This window comes from Pteropus medius, unplaced genomic scaffold, assembly GCF_902729225.1.
Source record: "Pteropus medius unplaced genomic scaffold, Ma_sr-lr_union100, whole genome shotgun sequence".
NCBI lineage: Eukaryota > Metazoa > Chordata > Mammalia > Chiroptera > Pteropodidae > Pteropus > Pteropus medius.
The window spans coordinates 12,872,363-12,892,585 of record NW_024350926.1 but is presented as its reverse complement, the minus strand read 5'-3'; the positions used below and the strand labels follow the sequence as shown (position 1 = coordinate 12,892,585).

The 20,223-nt window shown below is 55.2% G+C and overlaps 2 protein-coding genes across 2 annotated transcripts in view; one reads left to right on the top strand and one right to left on the bottom strand.

The window, feature by feature from the left end:
• Positions 1–20,223, top strand: part of SLC7A13 (solute carrier family 7 member 13) — a 71,424-nt gene that overhangs the window by 49,936 nt on the left and 1,265 nt on the right. The window lies entirely within an intron of this gene.
• ATP6V0D2 (ATPase H+ transporting V0 subunit d2) overlaps positions 2,123–20,223 on the bottom strand; it is a 20,087-nt gene continuing 1,986 nt past the window's right edge. The window contains exons 2-8 of the mRNA XM_039841968.1: positions 15,115–15,286; positions 11,460–11,638; positions 10,284–10,363; positions 8,938–9,015; positions 4,442–4,618; positions 3,328–3,405; positions 2,123–2,587 (exon numbers count right to left, since the gene is read on the bottom strand). Of these exons, the coding sequence (XP_039697902.1) occupies positions 2,426–2,587; positions 3,328–3,405; positions 4,442–4,618; positions 8,938–9,015; positions 10,284–10,363; positions 11,460–11,638; positions 15,115–15,286 (926 nt within the window). The 3' untranslated portion in view covers positions 2,123–2,425. The remainder of the gene's footprint in view (positions 2,588–3,327; positions 3,406–4,441; positions 4,619–8,937; positions 9,016–10,283; positions 10,364–11,459; positions 11,639–15,114; positions 15,287–20,223) is intronic.

Genomic DNA, 20,223 nt, shown 5'->3' with positions numbered 1-20,223 from the left:
CCCCCGCAGGGTCGTGACACGAAGCCTCAGGACAACCCGTCACCAACGGCCGCCCGGCCCTTCCGGCTGTGGCCCGTCGGACCTCGTCACGCTTTCCCCTTTCTCTGGCAAAGCTTTTCCGTGGCTCCCGTCGGAGGAGCACTGCTCGCCACTTCCGCTCAGAGCCGCCCGGGGACGCTTCCTGGCGCCACTGGCTGACTTGGAGAGGAACCTTCCCGAGCCGTCTGAGGATGCTGGGGAGCTACTCCGGTGGCCGCTGGACGCTCAACGCCAGCGTCACGCTACCTTATCCTGGTCTCCGAGAGGTTAAACCCCGTGGCGTCCATCATGCCCGTGAGTTCCATGTGAAATCTGCATTTATTTTCTTGTTCCAAATGAATTCTTTCCTAATTAACTTAGTGCTTATAATAGTCTATCCTACTGGGGAAATACACAGGGAGAACCCTGAAAGAATTGGGGGGCGGAGGGCGGTTAAGAGTCGAACATTCGTTTGACTTACAGAGAACACTCTGCAGTCGGCGTCCAGAAAACACTCGCTTTACTTACTTTCCCCGAGTGACCTCAGTGTGGGCTCTTCTCGTGGCTTCCCCGCCAGAGCCGGTTCCCAGAGCTCGTCCCGGCGCCTTCCGTGCATGAGCAGCGACGGCCCCACCGGAGCTCCGTCGGTGCCGCAGGCGGGAACCGCGGCCGGGCGACCGGAGGCAGGACCTGACGGAGGCCGGGCAGAACGGCGATGTAACCGCAGAGAGGGGCCGGACACCGCCGAGGGCGGCTGGCGCGGGCCTCGCCGCGGGGTCTGCTTCCTGGTCCATCTGTGTAGCGCTCACACACTTGACCACGCACTTGATGACCACACGCTTGATGGCGCCCAGCCTCCCGGCCTCGGCCACGAGGTCCTTCGGGGACCAAGTGACAAGGGGCGATGCCCGTGGTCACGTCGCCCGCAGTCCTCAGCCGTTCCGGTCAGGAAGTGCCGGTGCTGAGGCTTCGGTGCCGTCCGCTGGACGGAAAATGACTCAGTGAATGAAGGGATCCAACAGTGAGACGTTCGCTACACCTGAAGCTCAGACGAAACACAGCGAAACGGTGATCGCGCGCTTCCCGTGTCTGTCTAACCTGTGACGCCTGGCGTGCTCGACAGCAGGTGTTCAGTGGCAGACTGAGGGGTCCCTACTGATGAAGCCCCTCGTGGGGCTCAGAACCAGCCACCCCAAGATGCGTCTCAGCGGTGTGTGGATCATGCTGAGCTGAAGGCGATTTTAGCTTCAGGTTCGAGAGAGGTGTCCACCCTTCCCTTTGACCACCTAGAACCTGAGTTAGGGGCTTTGCCTGTAATGAGCGATGTCCAGTGATGACCTTTCTGACCCGCCTGTCTGGCCGGTGAGCCCCTGCTCTCTCCCACTGCGGCAGTGACCGGTGGCAGTGGCCCTCTGCAGCCCACGGGGCCTGGCCTCGTCCATCACTGCCTTCCAGACCCAGATTGCTCTCCTCTCTCCGACTCTCGTGTGGGTGGGGCTCCCGCAAGGACACACATTAAACTTGGCTATTTGCCCTCGCTAACGTGTCTCCCGTCCGGGAGCCGAAGGAACCTTGAGGGTGGAGGGGAGTTTGTCCTCCCCCACAATAGCGAGTGCCGATTTTCTATTTGGGAATCTCTTAACGAAAGGACTTGAGGAGCGCTTGCGGCTTTGTGTGTGTGTGTGTGCGTGTGTGCGTGTGTGCGTGTTTCTGGGCAGCTCTGTGCACCAGGTCTACTGAGGTTTTATGGAGATCCACACGCTGCACGCCGCCCTGTGCTTTATGCTGCTGAATGCGTGAAGTCCAATTAGTGGGCTCGTCTTCTCAGGCAAAGCACGAAGGAATGTGTGTGAGAGACAGAGACACACATCCTTGGTTTGAGGAAAGCTGTGTGAGTGGTAAGTTATTAGCGTGGCCTTGGTAACAAATTCACCACTACTTACGCCCAGGGAGGTGCTCTCCCGAACCGCGCTCCCGAGCTGACCGGATTAGAGTGCGTTTGGAAAAAAGACAGTATTTCCCAGCACACGCGGTCCGTGTGGGCCGCGAACAGCCCCGGAGTTTTGTGGCCCCACGGAGGGAAAGGACAGTCAGAATGTACGACAGACGCTCGGTGCCGCTGCCTGAGAAGCGGGAAAAGCAGCAAACGCTTTTATTAGATTTGATTCTTAGCGCAACAAAACATAAGCATAGCAAGAGCCCCGAGGGGCTAATTAAAACGCGCATCGAAGGGCTGGCGACGATGAGCGGACGAGATCGAAGGCTGCGGGGGCAAAGGGCGCTTCGCCACGCGGCTTCTGTGCGACGTGGGCCACGCGACGCGGCCCCGGGTTTCCCTCAACTACCTCCTCCCGGCGTGGGCGGTTTTCCGCGCCGGGAGCCCCGCCGCCCGGCCCCCCGGCCCGGGTTACAGGATGGGAACGTAGCTGTTGATTTTCGTCCGGTGTCTCTGCGAGATGCATTCCGCGATCCACACGACGTTCCTCACTTCCTGCTCCTTCAGCTTCGTGTACGCGTAGAACACGCCGCAGTGGAACTGTCTGTTGAAAGCCAGCACGTTCATCCTCACCTGCGGAAGGACGGGAAGCAGGTGGGCCGTCGGCCTAGGTGGCGCGTGCCGCGCAGGCGGACGCCGGGGCAGGCGTCCCAAACCGGATTGCGCGACCCCCCGCGACCCCCGAGTCCACATACGGCAACGAGGGTCGGACGCCGCGTCTTGATGTGTCTGTGTTTTCTGCAGAAGTGGCCGAAGGAAGAAAATTTTCAAAACTTTTTTTTTTTAACTGGGGTCGGGTCTGAAACGGAACGATCCCTGCCTTCTTTTCGTTTCCAAAGAAGGTGGAGAGGGACCCAGTCCCTCATGCCACTCTGAGCATGTCAAGCAGAGCGGCCAGGGAGCGGAGGCCCCCGGGCTCAGGGCGGACGCCCGGTCCTCCCACCGACGGCGGCTTCCGAAGCGGCCTCCTTCGCGGTGGTCGGGTGGCACCCTAACTCACCCGATGCATGGGACCGCCACGCCTGTCTCTACTTCCTTCTGTCACAGACGCTAGCGAGCGGATGGAATGTCAGACCAGGACAGGGCGGCATCACGAGGGCAGTTCACGAGGTCGTGGGGAGACCCGGCGTCGTCCCTCCACGAGATGCTGGCAGAGCTGCCTTCTCTCCAGAGTGCCGCCACGCACGCGGGTCAGCGCGGGACAGAGCCACGAGCCGCCACCGTACGTGGACCACAGGGCCCTCCGAGGCACAGAGCTCGCTGACGCCCAGAGTGAGGGAACGTGTATGCGGGCGGCGCTCCCCGTGTCGTACCTCGTGCTCGTAAAACACGTCCTCCAGCGACTTGCCCCCGCTGCCGTCACCCACCGCCTCGAACAAAGGCTTGTACACCTGCAGAGAAGACGGGACACTATTTCCCAACAAATTCTTATTTCTTGTAAACATGAAGATGTTTTCCCAACCATATAGAAATTGTGCGTCTATTTAAAAAAAAACAAAACAAAAAACAAACGCTGTCCAGAAGGGCGTGTGTTTAGGTAAATCTTGGGCCTCCCGAGGAAGCAGGGTTTGGGGTGACAGGAGCAGGACGGATCCTCCCCCCCAGGGCACACTACACTGAGCTCATCTCCACTTGCAGCCCTGAGGGCTTGTTTGCCACCTTACAGAGGCTCAGCACGGCCTGGGGTTTGGTTGGCGTGGACTCAGGCTCTTTGAGATGACAGTTGATAAAATTCACGTGGAATTTCAAGTGTGGACGAGGTGGACATTGGGGGGAAGCTCAGATTTTAATATCGCGCTACAGAGCCTCCTGCAATGACATGCACGATGCCGCAGGGGTTCGAGCGTCGCTGGCTGACTCTCGCTCTCTGGCAGGGCCTCAGAAACCCACAGGGGGATGAGGGCCGCACCCCTCCAGCCTTGGAGGACTTGCCCGGAGGCTCTGCACGGTCTGTCCCCAAGCCAGAAGGAAGGGAGCCGGACGAGGCATGCGGCCCACGGCCCTGCAGCTGGGGGCTGCACGTGCAAGGGCAGGGCCGATCTCCCTCCATCCCCACTGCCCCCCGAGCCTCGGCGGCGCTGTACCCCGCTAAGTCCACATTCTCCCCATGTTCCAGACAGGCTGCCCACTGGGCCCCGGAAAGGACCGCTGTATCAGCCACGTCACGTAACTTGTGAGAACTCCGCACTGTGTCAGGAAACCTGCTCTGTGGACTCTTCGGCAAGGGCTCGCTGCGGGGACCCCGGGAGGCACCTGGGCGGGAGACGGGGAGTATTCCTCTGGGAGAGACTGAACTGCAAGGGTTACCGCTCCCCACCTCAGACGCGGGAACCGCTTCAGGGCAGAGCGTAAATGTGACGCGTGACTCGTAAAGGACACGTGACGGCAAGACGCCGCGGCGCTTGGGGACCCCGCGCCCCCACGCACTCCGTAATGGTCCGCCACCCTCTTCATCTGCTCGAAGTCCTCCGCCTGGGCCAGCAGGCGCAGCCCCTCGGGGTGCAGCTTGCCACAGGTCGGGTAGAGGGTCTCCCGGTCATCTTTGCTCAGCTCGGTGCCGAAGGAATTCAGCGTGATGGTGAAGGCACGTCTGTCAGCCTCGAACTGAAGTGCAAGACAGAGAGTCAGTGAAAGCCAGACCCCAAGAGGCCAGGTCATCCCCGCAGCGTGCCCTTCCCCTCCGGGTCCGTGTCTGATCGTGACACGGGCCTGCGGAGCCCTCCCTCAGTCTCTCTGGGAGGGAGCGACGTCGTTAGCTAGGGGAGGCTCACGCAGCCATGACGACGGCCCATGACCCTGAGCCGCTGCCAACCTTCAGTCCCAGGCGCTCTGTGACGACTCCTGCATCTATCTCGTAGGCCACCAGACTCTCAAGTGTCTTTTCCTTGAAAATGGGAGCGGCACCTACTCATTGGGGTCTACTCTGGGGCAGGACAAAGTGATGTAAGTGGCAGCGTCTGACAGGGTGTTGGGAATAAAAGGCTTCTGTCAACATGCTGATGTCCTTCCAGCAGTTGCGCTGCAGCCACACAGTGAATGGTGGTAATAGTTTTCCTTCCTTCTTCCTTCCTTCCTTCTTTTCTTCTTTTCCTTCTTCTTCCTTTCCTTCCTTCCTTCCTTCCTTCCTTCCTTCCTTCCTTCCTCCTCTTCTCCCTCCTCCCTCTCTTCTCCTTCCTCTCCCTCCTTTTCCTTTCTTTCTTAAAGTCCTAGGTTAGCTATCAGTCAGTCTAACTCTGTGGCTAAGAATCCCGTGGCCGGGGGCAAGGCCCCTTCCCGTCGGGGACTGTGTTTCCTGTCTGAGACAAGGGGTTTGGCCACACTACCTTCCAGCGTGGCTTTCCCCTACGGCACCCTAAAATCTGTGCGGATCGCGCCTCTTGTTCGCTGTGCATTTTTGTACCCCCCGTGCCCAACACACGGGAGGATCTGAACTGATCGCGAAGGCTGCGGAACACCCTACGATTCTGCCGCGTGAAACATTCTCCAGCATTCTCCACCGGGTTCCAACCCCGGGTGTGTTCCACGGGCCAGTAGCTTTGACGTCACCCGTAAGTGCGTTAGAAATGCAGTCTCGGGCCACAGTCCAGACCCACTGAACCGGAATCTGCATTTTAACAAGATTCCAAGGTTATTTATCCGCACACGGAAGCAGAAAGAAAATCTAGGATGTTCTCTGACTAACTGATAACAAATCCAGACTTGCCAGAGATTTTACTGGAGCCTTTCTGTCAGAACAGGTGTTTCCTGTGAGGGGCAGGGCTCAGTTCCTTCAGACCTTCCCACTGCTCTCACGGAAATTCCGGGGGAGCCAGAGACGGGGAGTGGCCTGTCTGGGGACAAAGGCAGCGGCCTCTGGCCACCGAAAAGAGCCAGTCCTGTCAGGAATGTCCGACCTCGCACGGATAAGAGGAAAAATGGCAAGAGAAACCTTAAAATAAAGATCAGGTGGGAGGAGCACCCAGGGGTCCCCTGTTCCAGATGAGTGTTGGTGCTCCCTGGTCCTACGGGGTTAGGGCTATCGCGGGGAGAAGCCGGGCAGGCGGCGCTGCGGCCCCACAGAGAGCGGCCAGGGCGCAGACACGGCGGGGTGTGAGGGGCGTCACAGGCCGTGTCGAGGAGAGACGGGGCTGGACCGGGCTGGACCGGGCTGGACGGACCACACGCTCCCAGCGTCTTGCCTGCTCACGCCTTCCCTTCGCCTACGAGGCGCGCACCCCGGGCCCTGGCGCCCCACGCCGAAATCCCGCCTGCGCTTGTGGACCCCGGCAGACGCGGACCTTCCTAAGGAGCTCTTCTGTTTCTCCCCTAGTGGGGCAGAGGCTCCTTTGTCCCCTGTCTTTCTTCGATGTCCTGACCGCATGTCCACCTCGCCCGTTCTTCGAGTCTAAGAGGCCGTGCATGCGTGTGTCCTCTCGGGGAAGAGAGCTATAACTTTGAATTGTAAAATTAGCACGCTGCCCTCGGCCACTCCTCAGCAGACATTTGACATGGCATCTGATTCTGGAGGCGAGCACATGGAGCGGGATTCGCTTCCCCGAAGCCCCGTGGCGTCGGCACAGGGCTGGCGTCTGCTGGCACCGTGACGCCAGAGGCCCCTGTCTTCCTCCACTCCTCCCTGCACACTCATTCATTATAAAGCCACAGCTTTTGTTGCAAAATAGGACCCTATACTGTCGACTTATGCAACATCACCGTCAGCCGGGCTCGGCTGGGTCCTGCATTCCCGTGGGTTCATGCCTAGTGGGAGCCGGGGGCGGGTCGGTGACAGTGGGGGACAATGGCAGGTCTGGAATTAAGACCAGCCTCCTCTGCCCGTGCAGGACTGGAGATGGGAAGGACTTCGTGCTTATTATTCCCCGTTTCCTTAACCAGGGGCCGGGGGTCAAGGGCATGCGTGTGCCTCGAACGCGAGCGAGGCAGCTTCTTTTTATGTGAAGTGACGGTCCTGTAACTGGGTCCCGTTCTTGCATGCAAGCCCAGGTTAATGCTCTCCTCCGCCACACTGAGTCTTTTGACGTCTCCTGTCGAACGAGGTGACATGAGAACACACAGAGAAAGCTCTACAAACTCTAAGTGCTCGCTCGTGGCACAAACGAAGGGGGAAGTCATGACACGACCCGATATATTTATCTAAATCTGACAAATCTCATCCGATCAGACCAGTAGAAACGTCACCTGGTGTTCCCACATAAATGCGTAAAGATAGTTAAGTGGGTTTTTATTTTTAATGCAGCTCGACAACAACCTAACGTGACAGTATCAAGGCCATAGGGACAGACAGAGCACTGAGTGTGCAGTGTGGTTCGGTCAGACCCTCCCAGCGAGCGACAAGCCTCCTTATGACACCGTGTTGGCTCGTTACGGTACCAGGAATCGTCCCTATTCAGTTTTGATTCTTTATAGCACAAGCAGTGTGATCTTGCTTTTGACTTAGCACTTACTTTTCTATAAGAGTCGTGACTGGTGAATTTAATGCAGAGGGGATGTAACGCAGTGCATAAACCTGCAGAAACCAGAGCCAGGCTGCCTGGGTTCAAATCTCGACACGACCACTTACTAACTGTGCGACGTCAGGCAAGTCACCAGCCTCCTCTGTGCCTCCGCTGCCCCTTCTGAAAAGCAGATATTCGGCTACCCACCTCGCTGTGCTATTTCGAAGCCCAAGTGAATTCGTGCATAGAAATCCCTGAGGATAATATCCGGCCCATAACAAATGTCGGCTACGAACGGTGCCCTCGTGTACCTTCTGTCAGCTCCGACGTAACTCAGATTTCGTACGTTTTGTCAGGATAGAGGATACGAACCCTTTCTAAACCAGAAGAATCACGCGTGCGGAAACCACACTTTCGAGCCATAGTTGATGTGGCTTCTTATACGGTGGCTGGTTGTGAAATTTATGTGAAGAAAGGGAGAGAGCTTTCTGGGGTCACCGGGTCACTTACGTCATGTGATCAGCGTGTCTGAAGGAGGCTCACTCACTTTCTGACATTTAGCGTGCCATGAAAAGAATGTTACTCATCAATCCCCACGTTTCGTGTTATATCAGTAAGGACAAAACAAAGTTTTCTGGAGCTCTCCGTTGATGAGCTTTTGACGTCGAGGACTGCTCTGGCTTTAAGAGTTTCGACAGGGGATAACAAAAGGTCTCTAACTGTAAAATGTTAATGATCAGATGTTTCAGAACATTAGGTTAACATATCTGCAGATGAAGTTATTCGGGTTTGTTTTGTTTTCCTTCTTTTTAACCAAAAGGGTAGTTCTTACTATCAGGCTTTCTTAAATCAGAAGTCACCGAACTGCTGAAGCATCTACCTACCAACAAAGTCAGAGTAACAGATAATCTGATGATTAAAGATATTCTTTGGACAAAACTTGGTATCACGGGGCAAAGCAAGGGCTTTTCCAAGCCCAGATAATTCACTGAACATGCCAACAGTGACTATCCAGGAGTCTTCCTACCCAGCAGGAGTACGTGGAGGGCATGGGCCGCCTGTGCATTAGCATTTGTGGGAGGGGCGAGGCCCACACCCACCGCAGACTCCCCTGCCGGGCGGCGGAGTCCCCACGCCCAATGCCCCCTCACCGAAGATAATCTGGGTGATGGTTATGAGTGCCTATAGTCCACCCACTGCTGTGGCTTACTAATTTTTAACTAATTGTGGTCTTTGTTCATGCAACAGCGAAATGAATCATGACCCAAACTTTCATAAACATTATTCTTTTCTAATTTCAAAATAACACTTTTACGTAGAAAACTGGGGAAATGCCACTTTTAAGTGAAGACATCGAACGGCATGCATATGCTAAAATATATTGCTGACTTTAGATAAAGGAGCATCTAAGACGAAGTATAAGTGAGATTCTATAAAGGAAACGTGTATATCAGCACATTATCTGGCATGAAAAAATTCGAAAACTCTTACCTCGAGAATGGGACACATGATTTCTGCTGTGACATCACCATAGTTCTTGCAGAATTTATAGAATGCCTCGAGGTAAGACTTAAAAAGAAGATAGATCACAAAACAATAAAGTGAATATATTTTGCTTTTGATGAACATTTCTAGATCAGCTTTTCATGGCTTCTCAAACAGTGATGGAAACCGAATCGCTTCTCCCGTAGGGAGATGTTTCATAATGAATGTGGAACAAATTTTCACATCGAAGCACGTCGCACGGGCTGGAAGGAGAACTCCATGCAGGAGCAGAGTCGCCCTCATCGTGCCTTATAATCACTTATGAGCACTTTTTTGCATGGTTCTCGGACGATGTCACATGGCTAATTCTTGCTCCTCTAACAAGAGTGCCACACTCTTATGAGCTAAACAAGTGGCTCTCGATTTGGCCTGTGGCGACATTTCACGTCTGAGGGCTCGGGAGGCACCTTCGGGGTGGCTGCGGGTGCGGAGGTGCCATAAGGAGGCAGGGTCTGGGCTGCGGTCGCACTGCCTGTGCCCGCATCTCGACATCTCGACACGGGTACGAGAAACCGTACCTCTCCACGCCTCTGTCTTCCCACCGAGGAATGGGGACGATGCAGCTTTGCGGGGCAGATGAAGCAAGTTAATGCCTACGATCGCTTAGAACGGCGCCTTCTGTTAGCTATACGTTAGGGGTGCCTCCTCTAAGCCCCTAAGTCTCTCTAAGACCAGGAGAATCGCCTGAATGCCACGCTTTGGAGGGGACCGTATGCTTCGGCATAACGCGTGGGCTATGTGGCATGGCAGCACAGGTTTATTCAGTTGCTCTGTGGCTACATGGGTGAAAGCAGATTTTGCTCAGCCACATTACAGGCGGCATAGTTCACACAGTCAGTGGCCAGGTTATGTGAAGTGGTACAGAGGATGTAGTCCACAGGTGGCCGTCTCGTCTTGCTGTCCACTGTCAGTAGATTAAAGCTGTGTGGACAGATTAACTGTGAGATTTAGGGACAGGATGGAAGGCAGAGGCGGACGCCACATAACAGGAGGTTCGCCATGAATGCCGGCAGCTTTAAAAATGATATGCTTAGCCTCATTCCGCTATCCACCCATCCAATCGACACCTTTCATGTTCCAAGCAAAGAGCGGGGGATACAGAGAAGAATGGGGTATTGCCTCCTCTCAACTGTCTTACTGGCGGGGCGAAGCTGACACGCATGCATGTTCCAAATATGCATCGCTTCGTAATCGCAGAAGTTGGCGAATGGGCAAAGTCACTTCTAGTAAAGAACTCTGGTTGTGATGTATGTTACAACAAAGAAGAACATAGTGTCTGGAGAAATAGTTACCTTGTACAGTTTGTTGCGCAGGATCTCAACATTCAGTTCATCCAGAGTATTTTCGGACATGCAGTCTTGAAAGAATGGAGCTGAAAACAGAAATTATCATACAAAATAAATTCATCAGAAACCGCAGACATTGTCTCCTGGACGCAACACCTTCTCCACACCCGGCGTGGACCCTGGAGTTTCAACCCCCCGACGTGCCAGCCTAGTGGCGATGAAGACAATGGGGGTGACTGTGAAGCATTAACTATGCGCGAGCCCTACATGAAACACAGGACATACTGTAACCTACTCGGTCCTCACGACGCCTTGGAACCGTTCTCGCTAAGGCTCGCTGTCTGAAGCCCCCACGATACCTCGTGGTGATACTTACCATCTGCGACCTTACTATGTGCTAAGCCCTGAGCTGTACTTAAACTGTGTCTTACTTAGTTTCCAAAACTCTAAAATGAGGAATGGCCCAAGTCCCTCTGTTGGGACCAGGCAGAGCCCAGCTTTGCGCCCACGGGTGTGTGATGGCAGACCCATCGTTTCCCTCTGTGACCTGCACCCTCAGCATCAGACGCTTGAAGGTGACAGTTTTTTTTTTTTAAACAAACGTCTGTCCTAAACGGCAACTATTTTGACAAATGATCTATAGTGCCTTGCTACTACTCAGATCTCCTGACGGTACTGCGTACGGAATTGTCCCATTGGCCTTGTGAACGCTACGGCTGTTGTCAGTGCCAGATCATGACGAAATCGACATTCATTGTCTCAGTGCTTCTGGTCACCCCACAGACAGCCCCGAGCACCTCCAGAAAATGGGGTTCCTGAACTTCCCAGAACAAAACGCTCCCGATATGAAGCCTTAATGAGACAGAAGTTTAAAATGACAGGCTAAGGAATGAGTCACATAAAACCCAGCTCTAAAAATAATATTTCGAAGCACAGCAAGTTCGGTCACTTATTTGCCGTGGTCTGGTGCGGAGGCCAGGGGTGGGGGGGGAGGGGGTGGCGGAGCCTCGGCTCCTTCTCAGCCGCAGACGGTTCTCCGTGGCCCCGGCAGGCGGTGCGCCTGTCCGGTCTGAGGAATGAGTGGGCTGGGCTGGGTGGCTCCTTCCTGTCCCCAACAGCCTGACGCTGCTGGCCGGGGAAAGCCGCGATCGGCCGCGACAGCGCCCAGGGCGGGCGGCGTACCGAGCGGCGTCTCCACCAGCACCGCCTGGAACAGGTCCGACGCGGTCTCGGCGATGTTGACGGCCTCCATCTCCGTGAACCGGCCGAGCGGGTGGCACTTCCCCAGCATGTCCTTCACGGCCTTCTTCTGCAGTGCCCCGTTCATCAGCAGGATCACGTTGTCGATCATGTAGCCGCACCTGTGTGAGGAGAAGGCTCGGTGGCCGGGACGCCCTCCCACCCCGTCCCCCCCGGGGACAAACGCGCCCGGCCAGCGCCTCCCCTGAGGAGGTGGCCCAGTCCCTTTACTGGGGTGAGCGAGGGAACTATCCGCCGCTCCGCGGTTGTCGGGGTTGGAAAACCCATATTCGATGTAACCACGGCTAGGCATGGCTTCGTGAAACCCCTACACAGCGGCTGTCCCACGGCGGGCGGGGTGCACGGTTTGGGGTGCACGGTTTGGCGCGCACGGCTGGCTTTATCAGAACGCGCCTGCGAGGCTGAGAGACCGAGCGAGCCTCGTTCTCCTTCAGACGCTATGCAAACCTGCGACGAAGCCCGTCATCAAGGATTCAGAATTCAAGGCATTTAAAAATAAGTGAAAATGTTACATCTAGTAATTTTATTCGTAAATATTCAATACTTATTTATTTAAAATATTCTGTATTCCTTTCCTCCTGTGAGACCACAGAGAACTTTCCAGGCCCCTCCGGCCCGAGATTTCCACGTCTGTGTATTTCCACCTGTCGTTTTAGTGCGTAGAATCCTTTACAAGTTCACCTCTCGCTCTGGGAAGATGAGGGGTCATCTGTGCAGCTGGGCGAGTCGGGGAGTCGAGTGGCCCGGTCATGCGGGAGACCGGCACAGCCACCGTCAGCGTGCAGCCCTGACAACGTCAAGCCTGTCACCCTCCTGTCCCGCATCTGTAACCCTGGCATTGCCCCGTGTCCTCGTTTAGGTTTCCGAAGGTCGAGAGGTTTAATGGTAGCCCTCAGGTTCTGAAGGACATCGTCTTTGTCTGTTTCCTTATTTCCGAAATGCCAGTAATATTGGTGCCCCTGATGGGGGAGTAGTAAATGAATTTCACACATGCAAAGCGATTGTAACAGTGCTGGCTGGCAGTGAGCCCTAAATAAATTCCAATGACTTTTATTTTAAACACGCGTGCTTCTTTCCAATTAAAAAATAAAAAATAAATAAACTAGATACCGTAAGATAAAACGAGGGCGGGGGCATCTGGATCCACAGCAGGGCGGGTTCCGCCCCCGACTGCAGGACAAGCCTCAGACCTCTGCCTCAGCAACGGATGGGGAAGGAGCAGGGCTCAGAGACGGGGTTACGGGGCTGAGTCGTGCCCCCTGGTGGTTGATCGATGCCTAACCAGAAAGTAACCGAAAAGCCCAGGAAAGGTTTTTGCTTTCGGTCCTAAACTCTGGCTCACCTGTTATCACCCCTAACCCCTGACACCAGTTTTGCCGATGTCCTGTGGCCCGGCCACCCAACGACAGTGACGTTGGTTCTGCTCTCTGCTGGATTCGTTTCTGGTTTTTACCCCTACCATACCGGCCAATAAATAACCAATATTCAACTGCTCTGTGTAATATAAAATTTTGAATCGGTTGGAAGTATTTTTCTAGCTCTCTGTAAGGTGCTGCTAAATACAGGATTATGATTGATTCAACAAATATTCAGCACCCGTTATGTACTATTGATTCTAGGTAGGAATACGAAAAGAAATAATGCAGAGTTTACAGGAGACAGGAAGAGAGAGAGGAAAAGAGAGAGAGAGAGGGAGAGGGAGGGAGAGAGAGAGAGAGAGAGGGAGAGAGATCGAGGATAGAGGCAAACGCCCCACCACCACCATCACTGGCCTAACACGGGCACCACCAAAACCACGTTTCTGCTCCCAGCTTTGTGCTGACATCGTACCCACGGCGTTGTGACCCCCTGTGTCCTCATACGGGTTCCAAACAGACATTGCGAGTGACTAGAAGTATTTGGAATGTTAATTTTTGTTTTTAGAAACGGGGTGCACTTTACCTTGATCACGTGGTAGCTGTCGAGAACTAAGGGTCTCGCTCCGTTAACACTAAGGCAGCTCCTTCTGGGTTTGAGATTCCATAATTAGGCAGCAATACGTCGGGGAGTCACCACTTACGAGGGGCCACCCACCCAGAGCCTCGGAGTCACCGGAGCCCGAGCGCTTCCCCAGACGTTCGGGGCGCACTCCCCCCGGGAGATGTGCCTCTCGCCCCCACAATGCGAACCGGCAGCTTCCTGACTCAGTGAGGAGGGGGCTGCTGTCCGTCATCACCCCGGCTCGAGGGCTCAGGTGTCCTGAATTCACCTGCGGTCTGAGAGGCTGATTTCACACAGCCTGCGGCTCACGTTTGTTTCCAATCACGGTGCCTCCGCTTGCCAGACCATGACCCGGGCAAGTCCCCGCACTTAACTTTCCGTTTCCTCCTCCTCCACGTGGGGACAAGAACCGAGGGAGGCTGGTCAGCGGGGGCCGCATGCGAATGCGCGGGGAGCACGCGGCAGCGCCCCCGCGCCCGGCGACGTGCCGCCAACGCCACGTGCCATTTGAGCGCCGTTTCTGCTCCCGCACAGCTAGGGCCGCCTTGCCCCGCAGCTCAGGGATCCTGACTGTGTCCACCATCGCCCCCGCCGGACCTCTCTGCCGGAGGCGCCCCAGGCGGCCGGGAGGCGAGATGGGAACTCGCGTCTGACAGGTCCTGAGCCCAAGCGTTCTCCCCGCGACCTCTGAGCAGACCTGGCCTCCCTTCTGTTTTGTACGTCTTGGGTTTCTGCTTAAGATTTTTATTTTTAAGGAAGGGTCTTGCCGATATCTCACACACACACACACACACACACACACACACACACACACACACACACACGAAAACCTCTTGATGGGATAAAGCCCAATTCCCTAATCTGCCCTGGGGACTTTTCCCCAATCTGGCTGGAACTTACCTCTCTAACTTCCCTTCCCCTTGTCCCCGCTTCCCGTTCGGCACCCCGACTCCAGCTGGAACTGACCTTTACTCATCAGACACATGGCCCATTTCCCACCCATAGGCTTCAGCCCAAAGGCCCAGCCGTCTCTGGCCACCGACTCTGCCCGCTCCGGGCATGGCAGTGACGTCAGCCCTTCTGGGAGGCTTTCCAGAACCCTCTCAAAGGAAGTGCTTGGGCTTTGGACTGAGTCAGACCCAAGTTCATATCTCGTATTTGTCCCTGACTCGCTGTTATAACCGTGGATTCTTAGCAGACGTTGGCACCTGTGTCTTGTCTATCAGTAAAGTCCTGACCCACAGCCTGGCAGGGGGCCTGAGGGCACGAACAGGGAGCTGGGCGCTGCGCACACGCCCCGGGCACACCTGCGACCACATCCTGCCCCGCGCCCTGGGCCTGGTCGCCTCACTGCTTCTTCTTCACCTGCTTATTTACAGACACCGCACAGAAATCCCTGCGCAGCCACTGGGGAAAACGATTGGAGCCGGATCCCTCGTCTCCTTCCTGACACCAAAACATGTTCCCGACAAACCAAAGTTCTAAATGTGAAAACGGGGCAACGGCGGCAGCAGATGAGTGGGGGGCGACACCTCGCCTCGGACTGCAGTGCCGTGGGCGACCGCATGGGCCTCACGCGCTGCCGGGCGCCACTCACGTGGTGTAGGTGAGGAACGTGCTCAGGGGCTCCAGGGAGTGATTCCGGAAATACTCGAATTCCCTGCACAGCTTCTTCCTCATCTCCGTGTCGATTTTGGAAACAGTGAGAGGATTCGTTTGATTAGCCAAGAAGTTGCCGTAATCAGTGGTCTGGAGATGAATCTTCAGATCTGAAATGAAACGGAACCGCCAATCGAGTGAAACCTGGAACGTGCACGAATAACCTTTGCAGCATCGCAGGATTCATGCCACCTCTCACGTTTAACTAGCATTCCCCTGCTAAACCTTAACGCAAGGACTGCGTGTGGTTGAGACTTGAGCGTTATCTCTCAAGCAATAAAGAATTCAATGTTAGTGCAGATGTCCCAGCCCAACACAAACCCTTTCAATCACCTAAGAAATCTGGAATAGGTTAGCACAGCCGAAGGACCGTTAACCACCCCTAGGGCAGAGACGGCAGCGGGTTTTACCCGAGCCAGGGTAGCGATTGGAAATGCTCGCTCAGAACCGTTGAGAAGGACGCTCAGGCTCCACCCCAGTGTGGCGGGAAGCGACGTTTATTAGTAATGCGGACCGTGGAGCGGGAGGCGGGGCGGGCGGCCCTCAGTCCCCCTATCACAGGCGAGGGCCTTGAGTCTCCGGGGCCGAGTGGTGGTGGAGCTCCTGCTGGGACATGGGTCTCCCTGCTCTTAAAATCCAGGGTCCCTTCCACGTGACCACGTCAGCATTCTTTAAGCGACAGTGTATTTGGTTGCCAGGTAATCGAACCGAATTCTGACCTCGTTTGTCGTTGCTGCCCCCTGAGCAGACCATGGCTGTCCAGCCGTGTCCTTTGGTCAACCGCGACCCCATCCTTCCCTCCAGTTCCCCTGCCCCTTTCCAGATTCGCTCTTCACAGTGTATCCTTCAGCATTAAAGTCACAGTAACCGGCGGCTGAGGGCTTCTGACCTACCAGGCACTGTACCGAGTATATGTTATCGCATGTAACGCTTATGGCATATAATCCTGAGCTGGGAATGAGTGTCATCCCTGTTGACAGACAAGAACAGTGATGCTCAGCGTTGTCAAAATCACACTGATAAACGGATTCAAAGTCAGGTTTATCTGACCCCAAAGCCACTTAAAATCTTATTTCATTGCCAGTCACGTAAACCAGACCATCAGTTCCGTAAAGCCTAATTCTGTCGGGAAGAACTATTCAATCTTGCTCATCTGAACCTCAAAGTTCATTGATAATAGTTCCGGCACTGCACCTGTCACACGATGTTATAAAGCCTTAAGTATGTTAACTCCGAAGAGGCAGCCACACCAGCTTGCTTATGGCTTTTCTCTGTATCTCGTTGTGACAACTGAATGCTTACGTGTTATTATTAAGCATTGGGATATCGAGAATGTCTTTGGCGCCATCTAGCACACAGCTGGAGCCAACGTAGCAGCCTGGAGCTTGTGGAGTTTTCATTCAAACATTTATTAAGCACCTACTGTGTGCTGTCACCACAGGAGACCTGAATGCTTCAGGACCAGATGTACTCGTCACCACAAACAGGTTGACCAGGAGCCAGGTTCAGTGATAAGGATCAGGACCTCCACATACAGGACAGAGAGACTGCGGACGAGGCCGGGGAAAGTTACCGAAGCACGGAGGACACTGAGCCTGAGATGAGCCTCGAGGGGCCGTGTGGGAGGAGGCCGCACGGGTGCGGCGTGCGCCAGGGCTCACGGCAGCTCCGCGTCCTGAAGCATTAGGAGGAGAGGAAGGGGGGCGGGAAATGGAGCCAGGGCAGCAAGCGGGGGTGTCCCAGGGCAGGGGCGGAGGGACATCCTGGAGGACGACAGGGAGCCGCTGTGGGCCGTGGGCCGGAGGCTCTGGGGGCTGGGGCGAGGCGGATTCGAAGGAGGCCCTCGGGGTTCTTGGGTGTCGAGACCCAGCACAGGCCCCGCCCCCCGGCCGGGCAGAGAGGCGCGGCGGGGGCGGGGGGGGGCGGAGCCGTCTGCCCCGCCCACCCCAGGGTTCACTTGCTCCATTGCCTTTTTAACTTCATTCTGAAAAATCACACCTTTTTCTTTTGTGCCATGTCTTGTTCGCCTTTTCATTTTGGCAGTTCAGACGTTTATACAATTTGACAGTTTGCGTTCTGAGCGCTGGGGAATATTTGCCCACAGTAGGGTCACCAATGGTATTTCTTTCACAGCCATGACGTTTTGCTCGTGTGACATATGTTTCTTTTCAGCAAAATAACTGCCAAACCTTTCAGCCGCTGGAGAGACTCTGAGATTAAATGTCGCCAGTGACGCAGGCGAGTGTGAGGAGTGGGACCTCCGTGTCCCCAAACCGCAATGAGCAAGAGACTCTTGCGTTCAGATCCGAAGGGCGGCTGACTGCCAGGAACGGTTCGCTGGCTCTCGAAATGGGTTCAGTCGCCCCCCGACCCGCTTCCCCACGCGGGGACGTGAGGGGCGAGAACTCGTGGTCGAACGAGTGGGGACCAGCGGCTTCCCCGCTCAGCCAGGGACGGCTTTCTGCAGCTCAACCCGGGCGACCTCGGGCACGGAGCCTCCCCGGCTCCGAGGCGGCCCCGGGCCACCCGCACCGCACGCTCTGCTCTGGGAAACGACGCTGCTTTTCGCCCGGAGAGGTCGTGCGGCAAGTGGCGATGTATTTTTCTTTTCCATTCGAATGAGGAAATGGCATGTCTTCCAGACTGTGAGATCAGACCCACTAAATCAGCTTAACGGGTCTCAAACGGCAACGGAATCGGAGGCCGAGGGCGGCTCCGGGAGCGCGCCGGGCAGGACGAGGAACTGGGACGTCGTGGTGACCTCCTCTATTAGTTTGCTGGGCAGATCCGTTTTAGAAAATGACGCGTTTTTTGTTTGTTTTTGCTCCTTTCTGGCAGCTTCTGTTTGGGGCTCTCTATAAAAGGGAACGTTCACCCCTCGGATACTTGTGCCAAGAAGCACCTTCGGCTCCCCCCAGCTCCGCCGGCGCCGGGTCCGACGTTCCCTGGCCTCGCTGAGCTCCGTCGTCTCGGCACGAGACGCGTACAGCACCTGTGCCGTGGGTCCCTGTGGGTCACTCCGCATGAGACGCGTACAGCACCTGTGCCGTGGGTCCCTGTGGGACGCGCAAGGCGCGGGGAAGCCACTACGTGGTGCTGCGCCCTTTTCTGCTCGCTCGCGCCCTTTGCTTCTAAAATAATTGGGTTCGGCGTGCTAAGGACTTTGGATTTTAGTCTCCACACCAGAATTTTCTCAAGCAACGTGCTGGAACCACCCACCGCGTCTTACGATGACCCCGATTTTAATGAATATATCGATATCTATAAAACCATACTTCTTCCTCCGTTTCTGCTGATTTACCGCCGTTCTCGTAGTGATGAAGTGTCAAGTCCTGTTTGGTGCTTTTTCGCTCCGCATGGCCTGCGTTTTCCTCGATGTCCCCCTGACGTCCACCCCTCACGCCCCTGGTTCAGAGCGAGCAGCTGACGCCTGGGTTACTGGCCGTCCGAAGGCTCATTTCTCCTCATACGTTCCCTGCCCCAAGTTCAATCTTTCCTAGAAATCATTTTGACCTTGTAATGATCCCATAAGCAGCTTGGAGCCACGGAAAGTTTCGGGCCGATTAAAAACGACTCAAGATATTTGTAGAATGTCTTACGACGGGAGGAAAGGTTTTGATACGCATCATCTCTTAACCTTCACAGCCATCCCCATTTCACAGGCGGAGAAACAGAGCCTCGGAGAAATAAGTCGTTCCTGTTTTCCCGTGCGCATTGTTTGAAGGTCAGACACGTCATGTGTCCTCACTCAGTATCTCGAAGCTCCACACTCAGACCTTCGCGATCCTTCAGCATTTTCCCCGCCTACATTCCAGCCTTATCTCCAGGTATTCCAGCTTTGCAGCCAAACTGGGGCGCTCCCCAGCCATCCGCTTTTATTTTTCTTATCGGTAACTTTTCCTAAGCTGTTTACCCTGTGGGCCTAGAACGCCTTGTCAGCTGGCCTCTCCTCCCCTCGGCATTTTCCCAACCTGCTCTCCACATTCGGTTCACCTTCAAATCTGTCTTCTATCTGTAGGTTTAAACTGTTTTTGCATTTTAACTGTTTTTACTTACTTATGATAGCCTCTCCACTAGATGCTGTTTAGAGGGTGAATAATGCCTGTTTATCATGTTCTCCACATTCCCTAATACAATTTCCATCACCTGGATGAGCTTCAAGTATTAACAGATTCAGCCTGCGATTAAAACCCGTGGTCACACGGCCCTTCACTGGGGAGTTCAGGGCACCTCGCCAGAGCAGCGGCTCCTCCTTCTCGAGCACCAAGACGGATATTTCCAAAACAAACTGCTGTTCTCGGAAGGAGAAGAGGGTCAGGCACAGACCCACCAACCAAACACCGTTCACCTTAACCAAGGGGACGGGTGGTTCAGGGGTTCAGGAGTCTCGCAGGAAGGGGCACACGAATTCCAGTCCCTGGTACACATGCTGCCCTCTGGGGCCCTCGGCCTTTCCTGGGATTTCCTAAGCTTTAGTTTAGGAAGCATCTTCAGAGACCTCCGACCGTCCTGAAAATGGCATCAGGCCAGCCACGCGTCCGTGAGCATCAGATGAGGAAGCACCAGGCACGAGCGGAAGGGCTGGGACTTGGCCCCCAACCTGCAGACGCAGCTTCCGGGTGTTTCCAGATCTTACAACGTGCAAAACTGAGCCCGAGGCTCCGGGGTCGGGAGGGAAAGCGCGAGGCGAAGTTTCTGCCCTTTTTTATTTCATGAGAGTTCTTTTCTTCTAACTTCAGCTTTATCGAGGCAGAATTGTGAGGTATTTAAACGGTACAGCGTGGTGACCCCCCACCTAGCTAACGCACACCTCCACGAGCTCACGCACCTGCAGTGTGAAGCTTCCAGGAGAGGAGGAGATAGGGCCAATGCTCACTCATGAGTTAAGCCCCTAACAGGTCATTTGGGGACCGGGTAGATGAGGGGACAGATGTCCTCACCCAGGGTGACACACCCGTGCAACGTCACAGACGCTCTGCTGGGTTACGTCCGCTGTGGGTACAGCAGAGCACAAAGTGGAGGCTGCCTGAACCGGACGCAGCAGGAA